Source organism: Melitaea cinxia, chromosome 17, assembly GCF_905220565.1.
Source record: "Melitaea cinxia chromosome 17, ilMelCinx1.1, whole genome shotgun sequence".
Taxonomy (NCBI): domain Eukaryota; kingdom Metazoa; phylum Arthropoda; class Insecta; order Lepidoptera; family Nymphalidae; genus Melitaea; species Melitaea cinxia.
Window position 1 is genome coordinate 14208229 of NC_059410.1, and position 19999 is coordinate 14228227.

At 42.1% G+C, this 19999-nt stretch overlaps 1 protein-coding gene and 1 long non-coding RNA gene across 2 annotated transcripts; both read left to right on the forward strand.

The window, feature by feature from the left end:
• The first annotated feature begins 8067 nt into the window (after positions 1 to 8067).
• Positions 8068 to 8986, forward strand: LOC123661684. Its single transcript, XR_006744380.1, has 2 exons — positions 8068 to 8363; positions 8820 to 8986. It is a non-coding gene; the product is annotated as an uncharacterized LOC123661684 (long non-coding RNA).
• Positions 8987 to 11193: 2207 nt separating this feature from the next.
• On the forward strand, positions 11194 to 13106 carry LOC123661433. Its single transcript, XM_045596394.1, has 2 exons — positions 11194 to 11295; positions 11580 to 13106. The coding sequence occupies exons 1-2, from the start codon at positions 11194 to 11196 to the stop codon at positions 13104 to 13106; spliced, it is 1629 nt and encodes a 542-aa protein (XP_045452350.1).
• Positions 13107 to 19999: the final 6893 nt, after the last annotated feature.

Genomic DNA, 19999 nt, shown 5'->3' on the forward strand with positions numbered 1-19999 from the left:
ATAAAAATGATAACCAATATGATTTGTTTACGTGTTGTACAATTATCACAAAAAATTCTAATCATGTAAATAAAATGCTCTTTACAATACATATCCTAGATCATCAACTTACCTATTCAGATGAAACTTGGCTTGTGTAATGTTTAGAATAGTAAATATATTTTTAAGATGATATAAATAAGTAGGTATATTTGAAATTATGTGCTTGCAAGTCCTGCTCAATAATAAATAACTTTCGCCAAACAACTATTGTACTTTCGACCAACCTTTGACGAACTATTGGCCAACTTATAGCGTTCTTGTCTTTGATCTATTCATTCAACTAAAGTCCTAAATAATCTATTTTGACTTGTGATACTAAAGATAATATTTGAAAACAATATATTCGGTATTTATATAAAAATATTATCTTTAGTAAACAAAAATATCTGATAGGGTTTTAAATAATAACAAAAAGAACTACGAGTGACCAATTAATTTTTTTTTGTCTGTATTCTTATAAATACTTCTGCTTTGTTTTAGTGGTCAATTGTACAATGTTTTTCCAAAATGACCATGTTTCTACCAGCATGCTGGTTGACTATTTCAATATGCTAATTTTTGCACATCTAACATTGAGACTATTATTTGTCAACGTAGTTCTTTAATTGAAATTTATTAAGTTTATATATACTGGTGCAAGGATGCATTTAAGTTGTATTATTTTAAAGTTGAATAAATTTGATAAGAAATAATAGTTGTGTTTAATTTTAACTTAATACTTTATTTTATATGATGGGTTACATAAAATAGTCCCCTTAATTGTATATATCTGTCTATATTTATACTAATATTATAAAGAGGAAAAGTTTCTAACTTTGTTTGTTAGTAGGTGGTAATCCTCGCAAATACTGATCCGATCTTGAAAATTCTTTCACTAACAAAGCTACGCTATTCAATAGTGATATAGGCTATATTTTATTGTTATTGAACAAAAAAATCGGTGAATAATAATAGTATGTGTAAGTCAAGTCGGAGAAATGCGAGCGAGTTGAAAACTTTACTATATACTAGCCGACCCGTGCCCACTTCGTTGGGCGTTAATTATTATCTTTGTGATGCAATTATGTTGTGTTTCAATTACGTCGACGTTACCGACCCGTGCCCACTTCGCTGGGCGGTAATTATTATCTTTGTGATGCAATTATGTTGTGTTTCAATTTCGTCGACGTCTGCTACTGCGTCTGCTGTATAGATGAAAAAACAATAAAACGGTCATGCGATGCGCGGTACATGATGTGCAGTGTCCAATTGTCCCGCCGCGCTACAGCGGCTTACGAGTTACGGCAGTGGGTGCCTACAGCGATGAATAAAATCGTAATAATATCGTGTATTTATTATTTTAAAATACAGAACCAAATAACATATTTTAAAAAACAAATTTTATAGCACTTAAATAAATAACATGTTGCTCAAACGCCATCTATCAAAAATCGAGAAAACGTCGTCGATAGACTAAAATAAGACTAAATCAATAACGACGAAAGACTAATAAATTGTTTTCTAATAGCGATAGATGGCGCTAGTTTATTTACCATTTTGATATATTTTAATCTTTTTCTTATTTACTGAATTTTTTGGTTCAATTACAATAAAATATAGCCTATAGAACTCCTGAATAGTGCAGATTTCTGTTACTGAAAGAATTTTCATGATCGGATCAGTATTTGCGAATATTACCTCCTACATACAAACAAAGTTATAAACTTTACCTCTTTATAATATTAGTATAGAAGTATAGATTTGCAACACAAAAATAATAATTAACGCCCAATGAAGTAAGCACGGATCGGCTAGTACGTAATTGTAGGTGTATATTATACCGACCGATTTGTTTACTTGCTCTAATATTCATAGTAACCACAAATTGAAGAACTTCCTCCATCCTATTCATGTGAACCCATTTCTGTGAAGAAATCAAAAAAAATGTATATTTATTTATTAAATATATATATATATATATATTTAGGAGAAACAAACTTATTTATTTAAAAAAAAAAACAGAAAACCAAACACTTAACTTCTATTTATTACTCATTTTTACAAATATAACAATTATCACAAAAATTAACCTTAACCACTAACTTAATCGAAAATAATGACCGAGAATTACAATTTAAATTAACCAAGCAAACAACCGTTACCTTGAACACAAAAACGATCAACGCACCCGTCATGAAACAACGACCCATCGCTCCGAAAGCCGAGAAGCAAAAGAGCCCTCTGAACGGGTAGGGACTGCTTTTATAGACGTTGTTGCATGACGTTACAAAACGTATTAGCGGGTAGGGAACTATTTTTATTAACACTGTTGCACGACGTCACGAAACGTATTAAAATAATCGATATTATGCTAACAATATATATATATATATATATATATATATATATATATATATATATATATATATATATATATTCTTTTTGGTACGTTACAAGACCGAATATTTAGACAAATAGGCACAAAAAAGTCTAAGAAAAAGATTAATACCCGTATCAAATGGTAAATAAGCGAATCGAATAACGCCATCTATCGAAGATACGTTACGACGAGATGGTGTTATTAGAAACCGTAATTATTATTTATAGTCTATGATAAACTACGACCAATTTTAGTCTTTCTTCTTCTTCTTTTATAATTGGACTCCCATAGGAATTGCCAAAGTCAGAGTGTTTTCCATCAATTACTTTGAAGACTCTGCTCGTAAGATTAGCGTTGTGATACTACAAGGTTATGTACGGTTTGCTTCACACCATTTATTCCTCTAAAAAAAGACAAACACAACCAATGTTAGTATGTTAGAAAAAAAACATCACATTTTAATATTGTTATCTAAAATAAATGTACTTAAAATATCTACTAAGGGAGTATTTACATGCGACAGAATAGATTTAAAATCGATAGGACGGGGAATAGATGGAGGTAGATAGTCGAATAAAGAACGGTTTTTTGGGCAAGAGAAGAAAATGTGATCCAATGTGCCTTCATCCAAACCACACTCACAAATAGAGTGGTCCCGGACTCTAATTTTTGCTAAAAATACAGGAGAACAACAATGTCCAAGTCGCATGCGGCAGATTGTTGAGCAGACGGTTTTTGTTGCTTTCCTGTATTTAAAAAACCATGGTTTAACCGGAATTTCAACCTGGATGGAGGCATAATGCTTGCCTCTGTCCCTACTAGATGTAGCCCACAGGGTATTCCACTGAGTTATTAAATTCTTTCTAGCAAGTGGTAAAAGATCATGGCAATGTGCTTTATACTGGCTTAGCGAGCCTGATGATGAAGCTTCTCTAGCATAGGCATCCGCACTCTCATTACCAACTATTCCACTATGGCCTGGAATCCATGCCAGCGCTACTTGAATATTTTTAGAATGACAATCAAAAAGTAACTGCCTTATTTTTAATATTATTGGGAACTTATTTCTTGAGTGAAATTGGTTAGAAACAATTGCCTCCAGAGAGCTTCTGGAATCCGAGAGAATAATGGATTTATCTAATTGGTGGGATTCAATAAATGAGAGAGCTTCTAGGATAGCTAGTGATTCTCCTGAAAAAACCGATGAAATAGCTGGGAGCTTGAAATTCAAAATCACATTAACCCTCGGAATCCACACTGCTACACCCACGCAACTATGCTCATTCAATTTGGAAGCGTCTGTAAAAATAAGCAGCCAATCTCTAAATTGCTCATTAATGATTTGTAGAAACTGATAGTTGGAAAGAAAGGAACCCTTATCTATTGGAAAATTTAATATTATATTCGGAGAGAATACAAGAGATTTAAAAGGCGTCTCAAATAGAGGATTAAGTCGACATTGAAAGATGGGACAAGGTAGGCGAGCGATTTTTCGATAGCTGATCACAAGACATGGAAGATTTTTGTGCATCCAATAATTTGAGGAAGAAACTAGCTGTGACAGATAATGAAGTTTGTCAATAAGTGGGTGGGAAGTAGATTGTAAAATTTTGTATACAAACCTATCAGATAAATATTGCCTTCTAAGTTGAAGTGGTGGGTCAACACACTCAACTTGAAGAGCATTTATGGGCGATGACCTCATAGCACCTACAACAATACGAAGAGCTTTTGTTTGAATTTTATCTAGCGATTTCAGATAAGTTCTACTGCATGGCTCAAGGAGAAACGATCCGTAATCTAAGTGACTACGAACCAGAGAATTGTATAGGAGTTTCTGGGTATATGGGTGAGAGCCCCACCATACACCAGAGAGGGCGCGAAGAATGTTTATACTCTTCTCACATTTTTGAGTGATATGGTTGATGTGATGAGTACCGTTCATCTTAGAGTCAAGATAAACCCCCAAGAACTTAACACAATTCCTCATTGGAAAAACCTGAAGATTATTGTAAATACTAATATTCTGGATGGATCTAGAGCGCGAGAAAACCACCACTGTACTTTTTTCCGTTGAAATGGATAGGCCATGTCTATCCAGCCAATCATTTAAATAATTAACGGCAGAGTTCATGCGAGTGGAACAATCTGAAATATTCTTAGAAGAAATGTACATTGCTATATCATCTGCATATTGGAGAACATTGCAAAAGCAATTAATAGAAAGGTCTAAGTCATATGTATAAATACTATAGAGGAGAGGGCTTAGCACAGAGCCTTGGGGTAATCCTTTCCATACTAACCTAGGGGGTAGAAAAGAATTTTGAGAACAGATAATAAGAGAGCGAGAAGAAAGATAGTTGAAAATAAAATTAGTCATCTTCACTGGAACACTCAGCTGGAGCATTTTCTGCCTGAGTATCGGAAGAAGCACGTTATCATATGCAGATGATATATCAAGGAACAATCCTACCACTGATTCATTCTTCGAAAAAGCAATGCGTATGTCGGTTATAAAAGTTCCTAAACTGTCGGTGGTGCTATAACCTTTTCGAAATCCGAACTGAGTTTTAGATATAACGCCTTTACTCTCCATTAACCATTCCAGTCTCTTTTTAATCATGTGCTCTAGAATTTTTGCTAAAGTAGCCGAGAGAGCTATTGGGCGGTATCCATTGGGGTCTAAGCTATGTTTTCCGTGTTTTAAAATGGGCAAAATAATTTGAGTACGCCATTCTTCAGGAGGGACCTCAGATTGGTAAATGGCATTCATAAAATTTAAGCATACACTTTGAGTTGCTGGACCGCTTCTGAAAATAAAAGAATAGGGAATGCCATCTAAGCCTGGAGAGGAGTCTTGAAGAACATGTAGCACTAACTGAAGCTCCTCCATAGAGAACGGCGAATCGAAGTAGTCTGTTGGTTGAAGGGACGCAGAAATATGAGTAATACATTCCTCAAAGGTTGGGGCAGATAAAGGTGCTAACTTTTGTGCGAAAGCATTTATCCACACAGATGTATCATTAGACTGTTGAGAATCACATACAAAGTATGACCCCCTAAATTTTCTGATATTATTCCAGACCAAAGAGGAATGGGAATCCGGGGACAGACTTTCACAAAAGCGTGACCACGCAAGTTTCTTTTTCTGAGCAAATAGTCTAGTCGCATCCGCTGCCACCTTTTTATAATTAAGAAAGTTTTCCATAGTCATGGATGATGAATACGACCGTTCAGCAGACTTACGGAGTCTACACATAGTAGTGCATTCTGCATCCCACCACGGAGGAGACAGTCGTCTATGATTTTCAGTAGTTTTTAAAGGGATTGATGTATCTGCAGAACGTATAAACACATTTTTAAAATGAGTATATTGAGAGTGAACATTCTCACAGGTGATTGGTGGAATATGACTAACTTCATTATCGGTGGTTAATGCAAATTTAGACCAATCTGCCTTTGCCACTTTATATTTGAATCTGGGCTGGCCGGTAATAACATTTAATCTGGAGGAATACGTTATCGAGATGGTTATTGGGAAATGATCACTACCAAAACTGCTGGGTAATACTGCCCAAGAGAGTGAAGGAGATATTGAAGAGGAACACAGTGACAGATCAACTGCACTCCTCGGATTCTGTAGGGGGGAGACACGTCGGGTAGGAGAACCATTATTAAGTATTACCAGGTTATTGCTATCTATTAGATCCAGTAGTAGTGGGGACATATTGTCATTAAAATATGATCCCCATGAGGTGTGATGAATATTGAAATCACCTAATATTATAAGGGGAGCAGGGAGTGAAGATATAATAGATGAAAATTCGGATAAAGCTGAAGAAGTGGGACTAGGGAGATATACTGACACAAAAGTAATATTAGAAGAGCGGACGGCCACGACATTTATATGTTCACTATGTACAGGTAGAGGGACATGACAATATATACATTTATTGGAGACAAATAAAGCAGCTCCACCATGGCCATCATTTCTGTCATCCCGGAAACATGCATAACCGGGAACTCTGAAGCGAAAGCCAGGTCTTAACCATGTTTCCTGGATAGCTAGAATTGATGGGTTGAAAATATTAATTAAGTGAATAAGGTCATGTTTTTTATTTCTGATACTACGGCTATTCCACTGGATCAGCTTGCTTTCCATTATTGGACAATAGAGTAGTTAGCTGAGTCAAGCTGGTGAGAGTTTTGTTCGGTAGTCCGGTGTCACTAAACCGGGAGATAATATTAATAAGAATGTTGGCGAGTTGTTCTATTAGGTAATCATTTGGAGATAAGGTTTCCTGTGTCAAGGCACATCCATTAAGAGTCTGTGAGATAGGTTCCCTCACAATATCCCGATGAGCTAGTTGGTCATATCCTGGAATAGCAGTGGGGATTGGCCGGCGAGCGGTGAATGTTGTTTTTTTGTAAGATATGCTTTTAGAATGGTTAGAATTGGGAGATGTTGACATAATATTGTTGTTAGGAGAAGATCTAACAGTGTCTGCAAAAGGGCGTCTTACTTGGGGAAATCTGGCTGAAGCTTCTAAATATGAAATACTCTCTTGAGACATTACTAATTTGATTGCCTTTTGTCGGGAATGCTCTGGGCAAGATGTATTGTTTGCATTGTGAGTACCAGAGCAAAATAGACAGGTCGGTGTTTCTACTGTACAAGTTTCTCCTTCATGCATCTGAGCACATTTGAAACATCTTGGACTTGACCTGCACTGTGCTTTAACGTGCCCAAATCTACAACATTTGTTGCACTGGATAGTGGGTAACACATAGGTTTCTACAGGCAAAGAGGTAAAATAACAATAAACATGGGGAGGGAGTTTCTGTCCAGTAAATGTGAGGACTACAGACTGTGTTGGAATCCATACAGGAGAATTATGTTCATTAATCGATTTTCGACTTAGTCTCCGGGCCTTGACCACTCCCCCATAACCAGAGGGAACTTGTAAATTCGTTACTAGTTCTTCCATGGACCATTCAACAGGTACTGCACGGATGATGCCCATGCGAGATACGCTGTAACTGGGAATAGATGCAGTATATCCAGAGCTAGTAAGAACTGTTAAATCTAAAAAGGAATTAGCCTGCTGTGACGTTTTGAATTCAATCGATACGCGATTACGCCCAATACGCTTTATGCCGTCGATCACAATATTAGTTACTTTATTTTTGTGTAAAAACTGACCGAATTGAATAGGCCGCAGAATAGTTCCACTATTGGGATTAGTTTCTGTTTTGGAAACATGGACAATGAAAGGGGCAATATCCTCGGTCGAGTATAACCTCTTTTCATTTTGAAATTCCGGCGTGACATAATTCAATTGAATGGATGGTGTTTGATGAAAATTATTAGTGGGTCTTTTAGGTTGGGATAAATTAGCATCGCTATTAATTCTTTTTCTATTATTAGTTTCATCTATTTCCATTGTTTGGGAGAAATTAGAGGAACCTTCACCAGGGTCAGGGGGTTCGGAACCCATAATTAATTACTTAAATATACTTACGCTTACAATATACACGACAAAAACAAACAAATAAGACTATACACACAGTAAAACTATACACAAAAACTAGAAAAATAAGCAAAACTTTACGCAACAACGAAAACACTTGTAATTGTCACTCGACCAAAGAGCAGAGTGAATTTTAGTCTTTTCACATGACAGTTGATGACAGTAGGTTATTTGTTATTAAATCAAAAATGAGTAAAAAATCGAACAAATATATTTGTATTGTAGCTTTTTTATTATTTATATCAAGTTATATCATTTCCAGTTTTATATTTGCTTATTTCAGGAACGTTGTTTTTGTTGAATGAAATCTTATGTAATTTTTATTGTTTTAATAAAGGAAAACAGTATTTATATATACCGATGAAAACAATAGTTATATATACCAATATTCAGAGTCTCAAGCCTGCTTAACAATAATATCTGTGACGTAGGTAGGTAACCTCCCAGATAGCAAAATGACGTTTTAGGTTATTCCGTATGAGCTCAATGATTTGAACTTCAGATCCTTTCAGATCCTACGTTTGAATGACGTTTTTAATACCTCAAGAAGTTGTATGCCACCTAACGTAGACTTTCATCAAAAAGAGGTCTCAAAGAGCTTTTTTTTCTTAACTAGCAAAAATTAACACTAAAGAGATAAAAATTTAGACCTCAAAAAATTGACTTCCCATTTATGAGATCATTAAGAACTCTGAATTCTGAGCTCATAAAAAGGAGCTACTTCTGAGACTTTATATTGAAATCTTTATAATTTGGATGCTGACTGAGCTGTTTGTTAAAAAAACACGCGTGAGGCGAATAAAACATGCTAAGCGGAAAGGTACGAAATTCAAAAGTTGTTCATAAGTTCCTTAGAATTTGACAGTCAATTGGAATTTTGTTTTTAGATACCAAGGAAATATGCGGAGTAATTAAAAAGGAATGCAATACCCTTTCAAATGGCTGTTCGATGGAAATACTTCTACGTAATGTTTATTTATGACGATGTCAGTATTAAACGATAAATTCGAACATTGTTGAACATTGTTTTAATACATTGTTGTCTAATTTTCAATTATTTATTGTGAAAATCGTTCAATTTCTACAAATTAGTACGTTTTAAGTATATACCTATTTTCGGTTATAGTTTTATATTTCAAAACCTGCCGATTACAGACATATGGTGTCAGTGAAAAGGGAGGTAAATCAATTTACAGTTAAATCAATAAATTAAACTTTGAAAAAATGAGGTTTTTGCACCTATTGATTCAAAATATTAATATGTCTAATGGCAGCAAGGAGTTAAGTCATTAATATTGAACATTAAATTAATGGAATTTTTTTATCAAATCAAATGAGTTGCTTTCCTATTAGTTGTCCATACTGTGAAAAGTTCAAATATATGTACTTATCTTCTTTTTCCTTAAAACCACTGAATTTTTACTTATTTTACGGTGCTGAGAAGTGAGCTTAAAACTAATTTTGAAATCAGGCCGCGCAGGTCATTATTAGAGAACCCACGGTAGTGAACAACAACACTACAAGAATGTGATTACACGTACCATTCTTTTACTTTTAAATGTCATAGCTAAGATAACTTGATGAAATTAAATATTGTGTTTTCAAATCCATTGTGGATAGTCATTTTTTAAAATCACCATGTCCGTTTCGAAACTGTGAGTGACTATGGATGACTTGTAAGGCATACTTACGTGTAACAATAGATCCGCCGTAAGACAGCGAAGACTAAATATTTTTTACCAACAGTGGAGAAACGAGACGTAAAATGAGATATAAAACCTGTTTACTGTGTACCTGGTTATAGAGCCGTTTTAATTGTCTTACATAATATAACAAGAAAAATATACCTACTTATTCAAAGAAATTACCCACAGCTAATACATAAGATAAATTTCTTCTCCTATAAAACACTATGTATAATGGTATTGTTCTTTTAATTAGATTTATACGTGATTGTAGAGGCGTGTTTATATTACGAATTTTTATTCCATAGCATCTGGCCTTATCATTGAGGACTTAAGAGATATTTCACACTAGCACGCAATATCTATTTTTGAAGTAAAACTGCTTTTCACATGATTGACTTGGGGAGTAATCTGGTGAATGCATGATGAGAGCGTTACGAAAAGTGTGATCGGGCTTGGCCAACGGAAGTCGAGATGGAGAGACAAGTTAGTGAACATAGAAAGAGAGTTACGTTTCGTATGTTACTGTAGGGGCAAGAGAAAGGTGCAAGCATACATTTTCTTTCTCTGTTTCTCCCATATATACATATACATGGGGCTAAAGAACTTTTTTTTTCATTCGTGTGGTCTAAACCACACTTTTTTCTCTCTTAGGAATAAAGCATTATCGTAAGTAACATAAATTCGAAGTGATCGTCGTCGTGACCAATATGGGTACTTCACGTGGCAATGTAGAATAGTTTAAATTTCTTAGAGAAATCCTGGTGGTATCAAAAATCAAACAGCGTCTTCGGTGCGACAAAGCCAGCCCTGCGGTCACCAACCCGCCTGCGTGGTTGAATATGGGCAACACACATGAGTTCACGTCATTTTTGGCGCGAACTTGTGTAGGCGTATGTCTAACAGTGGACTGCAATAGGCTGAAACGATAATGATGATTGATGATGATAAAAAATAAAGCCATTAAAATATACAACTAAACCAAGAGATATGTGCAAATGTTAAAGAAAAATGTATGTATGATTTACCTATGTATAAATATATAAAACTTCAACTTATATTAATGTTCTGTCAAGGGCTCCGTTAGTTTTTAAGGATAGGCAGGGCCTCGCCTAAACTATGTCCACTCCTAAATGCACGCGAAAATTTTAGTAGATTAACATTGTCTCTTTGATTTTGTAAAAGTCTGCGACAAGTTTTACAAGCTATAAAACGTCACGCAATTGCTTTACGAGTAAATCTAATCTATACATACAAATAAATAAAATCGGAGTGTCTGTTTGTAATATTAAAATAACCGCTTTTTACTAAATTCAAGTATGTGTGTACGGTACATATACCAAAATAACATTATTTAATATTTTTTGTCTGTCTGTCTGTCTGTTTGTTCCGGCTAATCTCTGAAACGGCTGGTCCGATTTTTACGGGACTTTCACTGGCAGATAGTTGATGTATTAAGGAATAACTTAGGCTACTTTTATTTTAGATTTTTTTTTAATTTTATAACTCTGCGAACTGAATCATAACTATTTTGTTAAATTCCACGCAGACGAAGTCACACAGCTAGTAACTAATAATGATAATAGACGCCATTTATTCCATACCTCTAAGTTGCGGGAGTCCCCAAGTGTTTCTAGCTACGTCCTCGTCGTCTCCCCTGGACCCTGTCCTGACCCCGGTAACGCAGGTGGCAGGCAGGTGACTGAATGCTATAGGCTATACTTGGTTGTGGATTATTTTGTCTTTGTGACTGCGATTGTTAAACGATGCTTCCTCTACGCGAGAGTAGAGGTGGAGTTGCCAAGGGCCCTTCTCAGGGCCAACCAAACGGCCCTTCTCAGGGCCAATCCAACGGCCCTTCTCAGGGCCAATCCAACGGCCCCTTTTCAGGGCCAACCCAAAGGCCCTTCTCAGGGCCAACCCAAAGGCCCTTCTCAGGGCCAACCCAAAGGCCCTTCTCAGGGCCAAGCAGAAGGCGGTATCGAAGTTCTGGAAGATATTTCCATCACCTCGTTGTCTGAGTCGGAGCTGGGGCGAAAGCGCCTTTACTCAGGGGGTTCTGAAAACTCTGGCATGGAGACAGGGACGGGAGCGACCGCGGGGAGTAGAACCCGTCCAGTGGCCAAAAGGGGCAAGGCACCCACACTCAGGGGCGCCAGAGCAGCTCTGAGAGAGCGCGTGGAGAGAGACCGGGAGGAAGAGTTTGAGGCGGCACTTGACAAGAGAGCATTTAGGAAGGAGCAGGGTGTGGGGGGTCATATGGAGGAGACCCCCATCGAGATAGACAATATCGAGGAACGGGGGGCCGAGGAGCTCAGGGTGGCCTCTGAGGCCAACCTTAACTTAATCCTCGGCTTGACTGGGAAGTCAGTCAACCTCAAGGGTGGTTACGCTGCCAAAATCAGAAGGGCCGCCGGTTCCATTAGGGAGATGCTGGAGTCCCTAGTGGTCCGCACCGAGACGGACGAAGTCCGAAGGCTGAGGGCGGACAATTGTCGCCTCGCGCGGGAGCTGGAGTTGTGCCGTGAGGAGATACGCGCTTACAAACGGGAGTTCGAGGATAGCCGCAAAAAGGTGGCTGAATCTACGAGCAGAAAGGAGTCTGCCGACCTAATGCAGGATATAGCGATTATGGTCGGCAACATTGTGGACGACCGCATGGCGGCTCTTCAGCTCCCTGCTGCCCCTCCTTGCGGCACCCCAATGGCTAGGGACAGCAGACCACTGGCGCGAGCTACAAGGGCCACCAGTGCGAACAAGAACCGAATGACGGCGGCCTCTAGCGCTAGTGTGGGTGCCCAATTAGACTCGGAGGAGCCCCCCACCCTTCCCCTAGCATCGAGCAAGGGAAAGGGGAAGGGAAAGGGCAAAGGAAAGGGAAAGGTTAAGGAGGTGGAGTGGACTGCGTTCGGTCCCTCCACCTCAAAGCAAGCGGCCACTCAACGGAAGGAGGGAGAGGTGGCCATACCCCATGAGGAGCCGAGGGCAAGCTGGACGGAAGTCGTCCGCCGAAAATCGGCGGCGAACAAACGGACAGCTTCAGTGCCGCCGGCGAAGAATCCGGTGACAAAAAAAACGGCAGCCTCAACGCCGCCGGCCAAGAAGGAGACCCCGAAGCCTAGGCTGGCGCTCCCTCGCTCTGCGGCCGTAATTATTAAGTTACGGCCGGAGGCAGTAGCCAGGGGGGCCACGTACGGGTCGACATTGCTTAAGGCCGAGAGCAATATCGACCTCAACGAGCTGGGAATAGGCCCGCTTCGAATTCGCCAGTCGGCGACCGGGGCGCGACTTATCGAGGTGACCGGCTCCACGTGTGGGGAGAAGGCCGATGCCCTCGCCGCTCGTCTAAAGGAGGCCTTGGCTGAGGAGGTGGAGGTGCTCCGGCCTGAGAAGCGGGCAGAGATGCGAATCTCAGGCCTGAGCGACGCGGTCACGGCGGAGCGCTTGGCTACTGCGGTGGCGAAGGAGGGGGGCTGTTCTCCGGGATAAGTCCACGTGAGAAACATTCGCGTAGGGCAAATGGGCTCGGGAACAGCCCACATTGAAGTTCCGGCAGCAGCAGGGAAAAAACTGCTGCAAGCCGGGAAAATAGCGATGGGTTGGAGCAGGGGGGTCGTCCACCTCCTGCAGGCGCGTTCCAGGCACTGCTTCCGTTGTTTGGGACTAGGGCACGTCGGTGCCACGTGCCCAGCAGGCACTGACCGCAGCACACTGTGCTATCGCTGCGGACAGGCTGGCCACAAAGCCGCCGGGTGCTCGGCCGCCGCTCGTTGCGCGGTGTGCGCGGACGCTGGCAGGCCGGCGGGCCACGTGATGGGGGGCATGGCGTGCAAACCCCCATTAACTCGCGGGAAGTTCCCCTCGCAGACATCCCAAGGGGGGAACCAAGTGGTGACAGCAGACGCTGAGATGGCCGAATAATGTCCGGGCATCTCAACGTCCTCCAGGCGAACGTCAACCACTGCGCTGGAGCCCAGCCGGCCTAGCATGCATACAACGAGATATCTCTTGACGAGAGAGAGAGATAATGTCTACATCGAGTATTTTCTCGATTACCCTAACATGCGCATTACGAGAGACAAAATTCTCTTCCGAAGACTTCGCCTTGTCGAGTAGAGAAACATTATCAACCATAATCACAACTGAATATCATTCTTATTTCTTATGTCGTAAAGTTGAATTTACAAGGTTATTGACCAATTTCAAACGAGTGACACATGTTTTATCGGCCTTTTGGCTAAGATAAAAAGTGTATATCTAATTTAAAAAATCTAATATGGAAAATAAAACGGCGTAAGTAAATGAATTTAATTATATATGTAAAACAATATGCTCGGGTTGTGCTTTATATCTTGTCGCACATTAGATAATTGTAATTCTATCACGCATTGTTTGTTTGTTTTTTTTTTTTTTTAATTTTTAAAATTTTTTGAATTTTTGAATTTTTTTTTTTTGATTATTGATTTTACTTTTATTCTATTTAATTTTATTTTTAGTTATTGATTTTTTTAATATAATTTTGTTTTGTTTTTTATTCTGAATGTTGTCTTGTCTTGTTGTACTAACCCAATATGGACTTATACTTTGGTCTGAAATAAAGTATTATTATTATTATTATTATTAAAATTAAAATAGGCACCCGGTTTTATTTATTTTTTATTTATCGTCTTTCTCGTCGATAATATTGAAGACGAGAAGTTTCTCTTCCTAAAACGACAAAATTCGACAAAATTACGATGTCACGTTAGCTTCCGTAGAGATAAATATCACAGATCACTAAAATTTAATGATTATCTCTTCTTGACGTAACGAGAAGAGTATCGCGTGCACGCATGTTAGCTACTGTAGACATAGAGAGATAATACGAGAAAAGGGGTAGACAAAATTTTGTCGTGGCGCGCATGCTATGCCTGCAGGACCTTTTCTTGCAGTCCATGGCGGAGTGGTGTGTTGACGTCGCGATCGTCGCCGAACCATATGCCGTGCCTTCTTACCCACACTGGGCGGGAGACACCGAGGGCTTGGTGGCGATCGTGGTGAGGCCTGGAGCTGGACCCCCCCTTGTCATCAAGGCGAGGGGACATGGGTATGTGGCTGCGGTTCGGGGGGAGGTGGCTTTCGTCGGAGTCTACTTCTCCCCGAATCGTGACCTGGCGGCCCTGGAACGGTTTCTCGATGTTCTGGGGCCGCTGGTGGGGCAGCTAGCTCCCCTTCAGGTTTTCGTAGCCGGCGACCTCAATGCCAAGTCCACGGCTTGGGGAAATCCGGTTACGAACCCAAAAGGGAGGGAGGTGGAGGAGTGGGCGCTTGCTGCCGGACTATCCCTGCTCAATGTGGGGGCAGTCCAGAAGTGTGTGCGTTGGTCGGGAGGTTCCGTGGTAGACGTCACGTTTGCCACGCCAGCTATCGCACGCAGAGTGGAGGGGTGGAGGGTGGAAAAGGAGGTGGAGACTCTCTCGGACCATCGATACATAAGGTTTGAGGTGTCTCCAGCTCCCGTCCGTCCGGCGTCATCGTCGTCGTCAACGTTGTTCAGGGGGTGTAGCCAGTTTCCACGTTGGGCACTCTCCAAGCTCAACCGGGAACTGGCAGAGGAGGCCGCAATCGTCGGCCGCTGGAGTCTCCCGCCATTGCTGGAGTTTGGGGTGGATGAGGCGGCTAACCGGCTCTGCGACACATTTACCGCTGTCTGCAGAGCGGCCATGCCGCGCGCGAAGCGTCTACCCCAACGGCGGGCGCTCTACTGGTGGTCGGCTGAGATAGCCGGTCTCCGGGCCGCCTGCAACGGGGCCAGGAGGCAATATACTCGGAGCAGGCGGAGACGCCCCCAGGACGTGGACAGGGACGACAGGCTGCGCAGGATCTACGTGGAGAAAAGAAAGATCCTGCAGCAGGCCATATGCCGAGCCAAGGAGGAGGCCTGGCTGGAGTTAGTTGGGGGTCTAGAGAGAGACCCCTGGGGCCGACCGTATAATTGGGCGCGGAACAAGCTCCGCGCCCAGTCGGCCCCCATCAGCGAAACGCTCCAGCCGGAGCAATTGGGAAGGATCGTCGGGGAACTCTTTCCCGACGAACCCAAGGGTTTCATGCCCCCCAGGATGGCTCGGCAGACGCCGGACGAGGAGGACAGTGTTCCGCCACCCGTCACAGAGGCTGAAATGGAGGCAGCTCTGTCCCGCCTTCAGAGTAAGAAGAGGGCGCCGGGTCCAGACGGGGTGCACGGGAAAGTACTTGGGATCGCTCTCGGGCACCTCGGCGATAGCCTCCGGGAACTGTTTGACCGCTGCCTGCGGTCTGGCCAGTTCCCGAGGGCCTGGAAGGAGGGTCGGCTTTGCCTACTTCCTAAGGCAGGGCGGACCCCGGACTCGGCTTCGTCGGTGCGACCGGTGGTGTTGCTGAACGAAGCTGGGAAACTCTTGGAGAGAATAGTGGCTTCCCGGCTCGTTCAGCACCTGGAGGAGGGCTCGGGACCCGGACTCTCGGAATCCCAATTCGGGTTTCGAGCGCGCCGGTCGACCATCGACGCCCTCAAACGCCTACGGGCAGTGACGGGTGAAGCGGAACACAAGAGGGAGGTGGTGCTCGCGGTGTCGTTGGACATCGCGAACGCCTTCAACAGCCTCCCGCATGCAGTGATTCGGGAGGCACTCAAATTCTTCGGAGTACCCCCGTATCTAGGGCGGCTGCTGGAGGCGTACCTCTCCGATCGCAAAGTAGGCCTCGAAAATCGGTCGGGGTCCGTGGAGTGGCGGCGGGTCGGCTGCGGTGTCCCACAGGGATCGGTGCTGGGCCCGATTCTGTGGGACATCGGATACGACTGGGTTCCTGCGAGGCCGTCTCCTCCCCGGGATGGGTGTCATTTGCTACGCGGATGACACTCTCGTTTACTCCCGGGGACGAGACTATAAGGAGGCGGCGCGGCTGGCTGAGGTCGGACTCGACCTCGTGATCAACCGCATAAAGAGTTTGGGGCTTCGTGTCAGAATTGAAAAGACCGACGCCCTCCTCTTTCGCGGGACCGGACGCAAGGGACCTCCACCGGGGGCTACCCTGCAGATCGGAGAGGGGAGGGTCAGGATGAGCTCCCAAATGAAATATTTAGGGCTCATCCTTGACGGAGGGTGGACCTTCGGTCCACACTTCGCTATGGTGGGACCGAAGGTCGTGAAGGTGGCGAGTGCACTGGGCAGACTCCTCCCGAACCTCGGAGGACCCAGCGCCGCCTGCAGGCAGCTATATTCCGGAGTCTGCCGGAGTATGGCGACGTACGGTGCCCCGGTTTGGGCGGATCGCCTCACTGCGAAGAATAAGGCCGCACTGCGGTCGGCGCAGAAGATCATCGCGGTGAGGGTGATTCGGGGGTATCGTACGGTATCGTGGGCTGCAGCTACTGCTCTAGCTGGCGACCCCCCGTGGGAGCTCTTGGCGGAGGTCCTTGCCGAGACCTACTCATACGTCTCGGGTAGGAGGGCTCTCGGTGAGAACCTCACGTTGGACGGGATCCTACGGGTGCGCCGGATGGGGCAAGAAGCATTAATGCGGAGGTGGGGGGAGGACCTGGTGGAGCAGCCGTATGGCACACGCGTAACGGCTGCCTTGCGCCCGGTCCTTGAGCGGTGGATGCGCCGTAAGCGCAAACCCCTCACCTTCCGTCTGACGCAGGTTCTCACCGGGCACGGCTGCTTTAGTGAATACTTGTGTCGGACGGCCCAAAGGGAGCCGACGACTGAATGTCACGATTGTGGCGCGGCGGTGGACTCTGCCCAGCACACCCTCGAGGTGTGCCCGAGATGGGCGGCGCTACGTCGCGATCTGACGACAGTCCTCGGAGGGGACTTGTCACTGCCGAGCGTTATCACCGCGATGCTCGGTGACGACGAGTTCTGGAAGGCGATGGTCTCCTTCTGCGAGACAGTAATGTCCCAGAAGGAGAACGACGAGCGGATGAGAGAGGGGGCCGCCGACGAGGCCTCCGTCCGCAGGCGACGAACGGGGGTGCGTAGGAGGCGCTACTTAATGCGTCTCCAGTAACGCCCCTGTGCCCATGTCGGGCCCGGATGGGAACCCGGTCCAGCTAGACATGGCGTCGTCGGGATTGTTCAGAGGTGAGCCGGACAGTCCCATGGAGGAGAAGTCTGGTCTTTTCGCCGAGGCCATCCTGTCGCTGGAGGGATCCTGTTGCCTGCAGTTCCGGGACCCTCCAATTAAAGCGGCTGAAGGCTCCCGCAGGGGTTTTGGTCGGTAGTGCACCCCCAAGTGCTAAGCCGACATACGGTCTAGGAATGCCTACCCGGGCATCCTGGATATCACCCGTAAATGGGTTACCCTGCGATATCAAAAAAAAAAAAAAATACCTCTAAGTTATACATGTCAATATTAATGCTATGTTATTAATTATAAATATTTAGCAATGAGCTTTTGTATATTTACAGCATGACGTAGAAACTTTTGCGAGAAAAAAAGATATAATAGATCTAACTCATTAATTCAGTTTTTATTAATGTCTAACTAATTTATGACTACTGACGGATTGACTGAAGGGTGTATGGTTTAAAAGGTATTTACGTTCAGATAAATACATTGATACCACAGAGTATAATAATCAGATAAGAATATACGATTTATTATCTATAGATTCTTGTCTTTAATTAGAATATACGAATGTATAGGTACGTATTACAGACAGTAATACGATATTATCAGTAAGTTACGTATATTCTCTGTGGAATAGATAAAGCGAAATTGCTTTAACAAATATAATAATATCCATATCATCGCTCATTCTATCTATTATGTTATTACAACTAATGTTAAAGTAACAAGTTTGTAGGTAGAAATACAACATATACGATTTTAAATTACCATGGTTATTTTTATTACTAAAATTATTCAAAAACGAGTCTCGTTAACAAGACATTCGTAGATAGTGTCGAAATATCGAGCTCTGTAAAATAAAAATAAAAAACATGATAAATGTCCCGTGTTTGAATAATTTTAGAAATACAACATGTTTGTATGAGTGTAATATTTATTTTAACGAAAGAATAAAATTACAGAATTTGAGAAACAAAATTTCTTGATTCTGTAGTATTGTAGTTCATAAAATATATTTATAACTAGCTGTGGCCGCGACTTCGTCCGCGTGGAATTAAAAAAAAATCATTGTTCAGTTCGCAGAGTTTCAAAATAAATAATTTCTAAAATAAAAGTAGCTTATGTTACTCCTTATTACATCAGCAATGTGCCAGTGAAAGTCCCTTCAAAATCAGTCCAGTCGTTTGAGAGATTAACCGGAACAGACAGACAAAAATTGTAAAAAAAATATTTTTGGTATATGTACCGTGTATACATCCATATGCACTGTGTAAAAAGCGGTTATTTTAATATTACAAACAGACACTCCAATTTTATTTATTTGTATAGATTAGGTATATCTTAGTACATCATCTTAGTAAATCATTCTCGTTTTCAACTAACCACACAAATATGACAAGATCTTACATAGTTACTATTAATATACTAGCGGCCCGCTTCGGCTTCGCACAGGTGCAATGCTGATACTAAATATACTACAAAATGTCTTTATTTATAGTGTGAAGCTAACTTATAGCATGGTTATTAACATGATAACAACAACATTCAAATATGCGTCGTTAGATTACACGTTGTTACAGAATGATTTAGGCTTAAAGTATACATTACTACTGTAATGTATACTCTAAGGCGTCAGGAATAACGAAAAAAAAAAGTTTCACTGCTCGTTCCCCGTAGGTGATAGCATGATAATATGCAGCCTATATTATGCTGACCCGACTTCTTAGTAATATTCGTGCCAAATTTGAAGTAAATCCATACAGAACTTTTTGAGTTTATCCCGGACATACATACAGACACACAGACAAACATTCTAAAACTATATTTTTGGCTCCGGTATCGATTATAGATCACATCCCAAGTATTCTTATAAAAAATATTCAATGTACAGTTTTACTTTCCTACCATTTTATTATATGTACAGAGTGCCTAGTGCGAGTTTTGTGTCTGCGAACTTCATTTTGAATGAGTAATTCGGCATTTCAACCTAGTTCTTGCGTTTGCCGCTAGATGACTCTGTATCGATTGTATCGTATACTATTGTTACGTGTTAGGGTTCGAAGGATTTGGAGAGAAAGACCTGCTGACTCTTTTCAAGACTTTATTCACAAGCACTAGGTCCAACACAAAGCACTAGGTTCAAACACTAAGCACTAACAATGTCCTATGTCGTAGCCAATGTCGTAGGCCAAGGTCTTTATCGTCTAGGCTGCAGTGTTTAAATTCCCACGCAAAATAATCTTCACGTATAAACGCGTTTCTTTCATGTTTCTGTGAATAAAACTCGC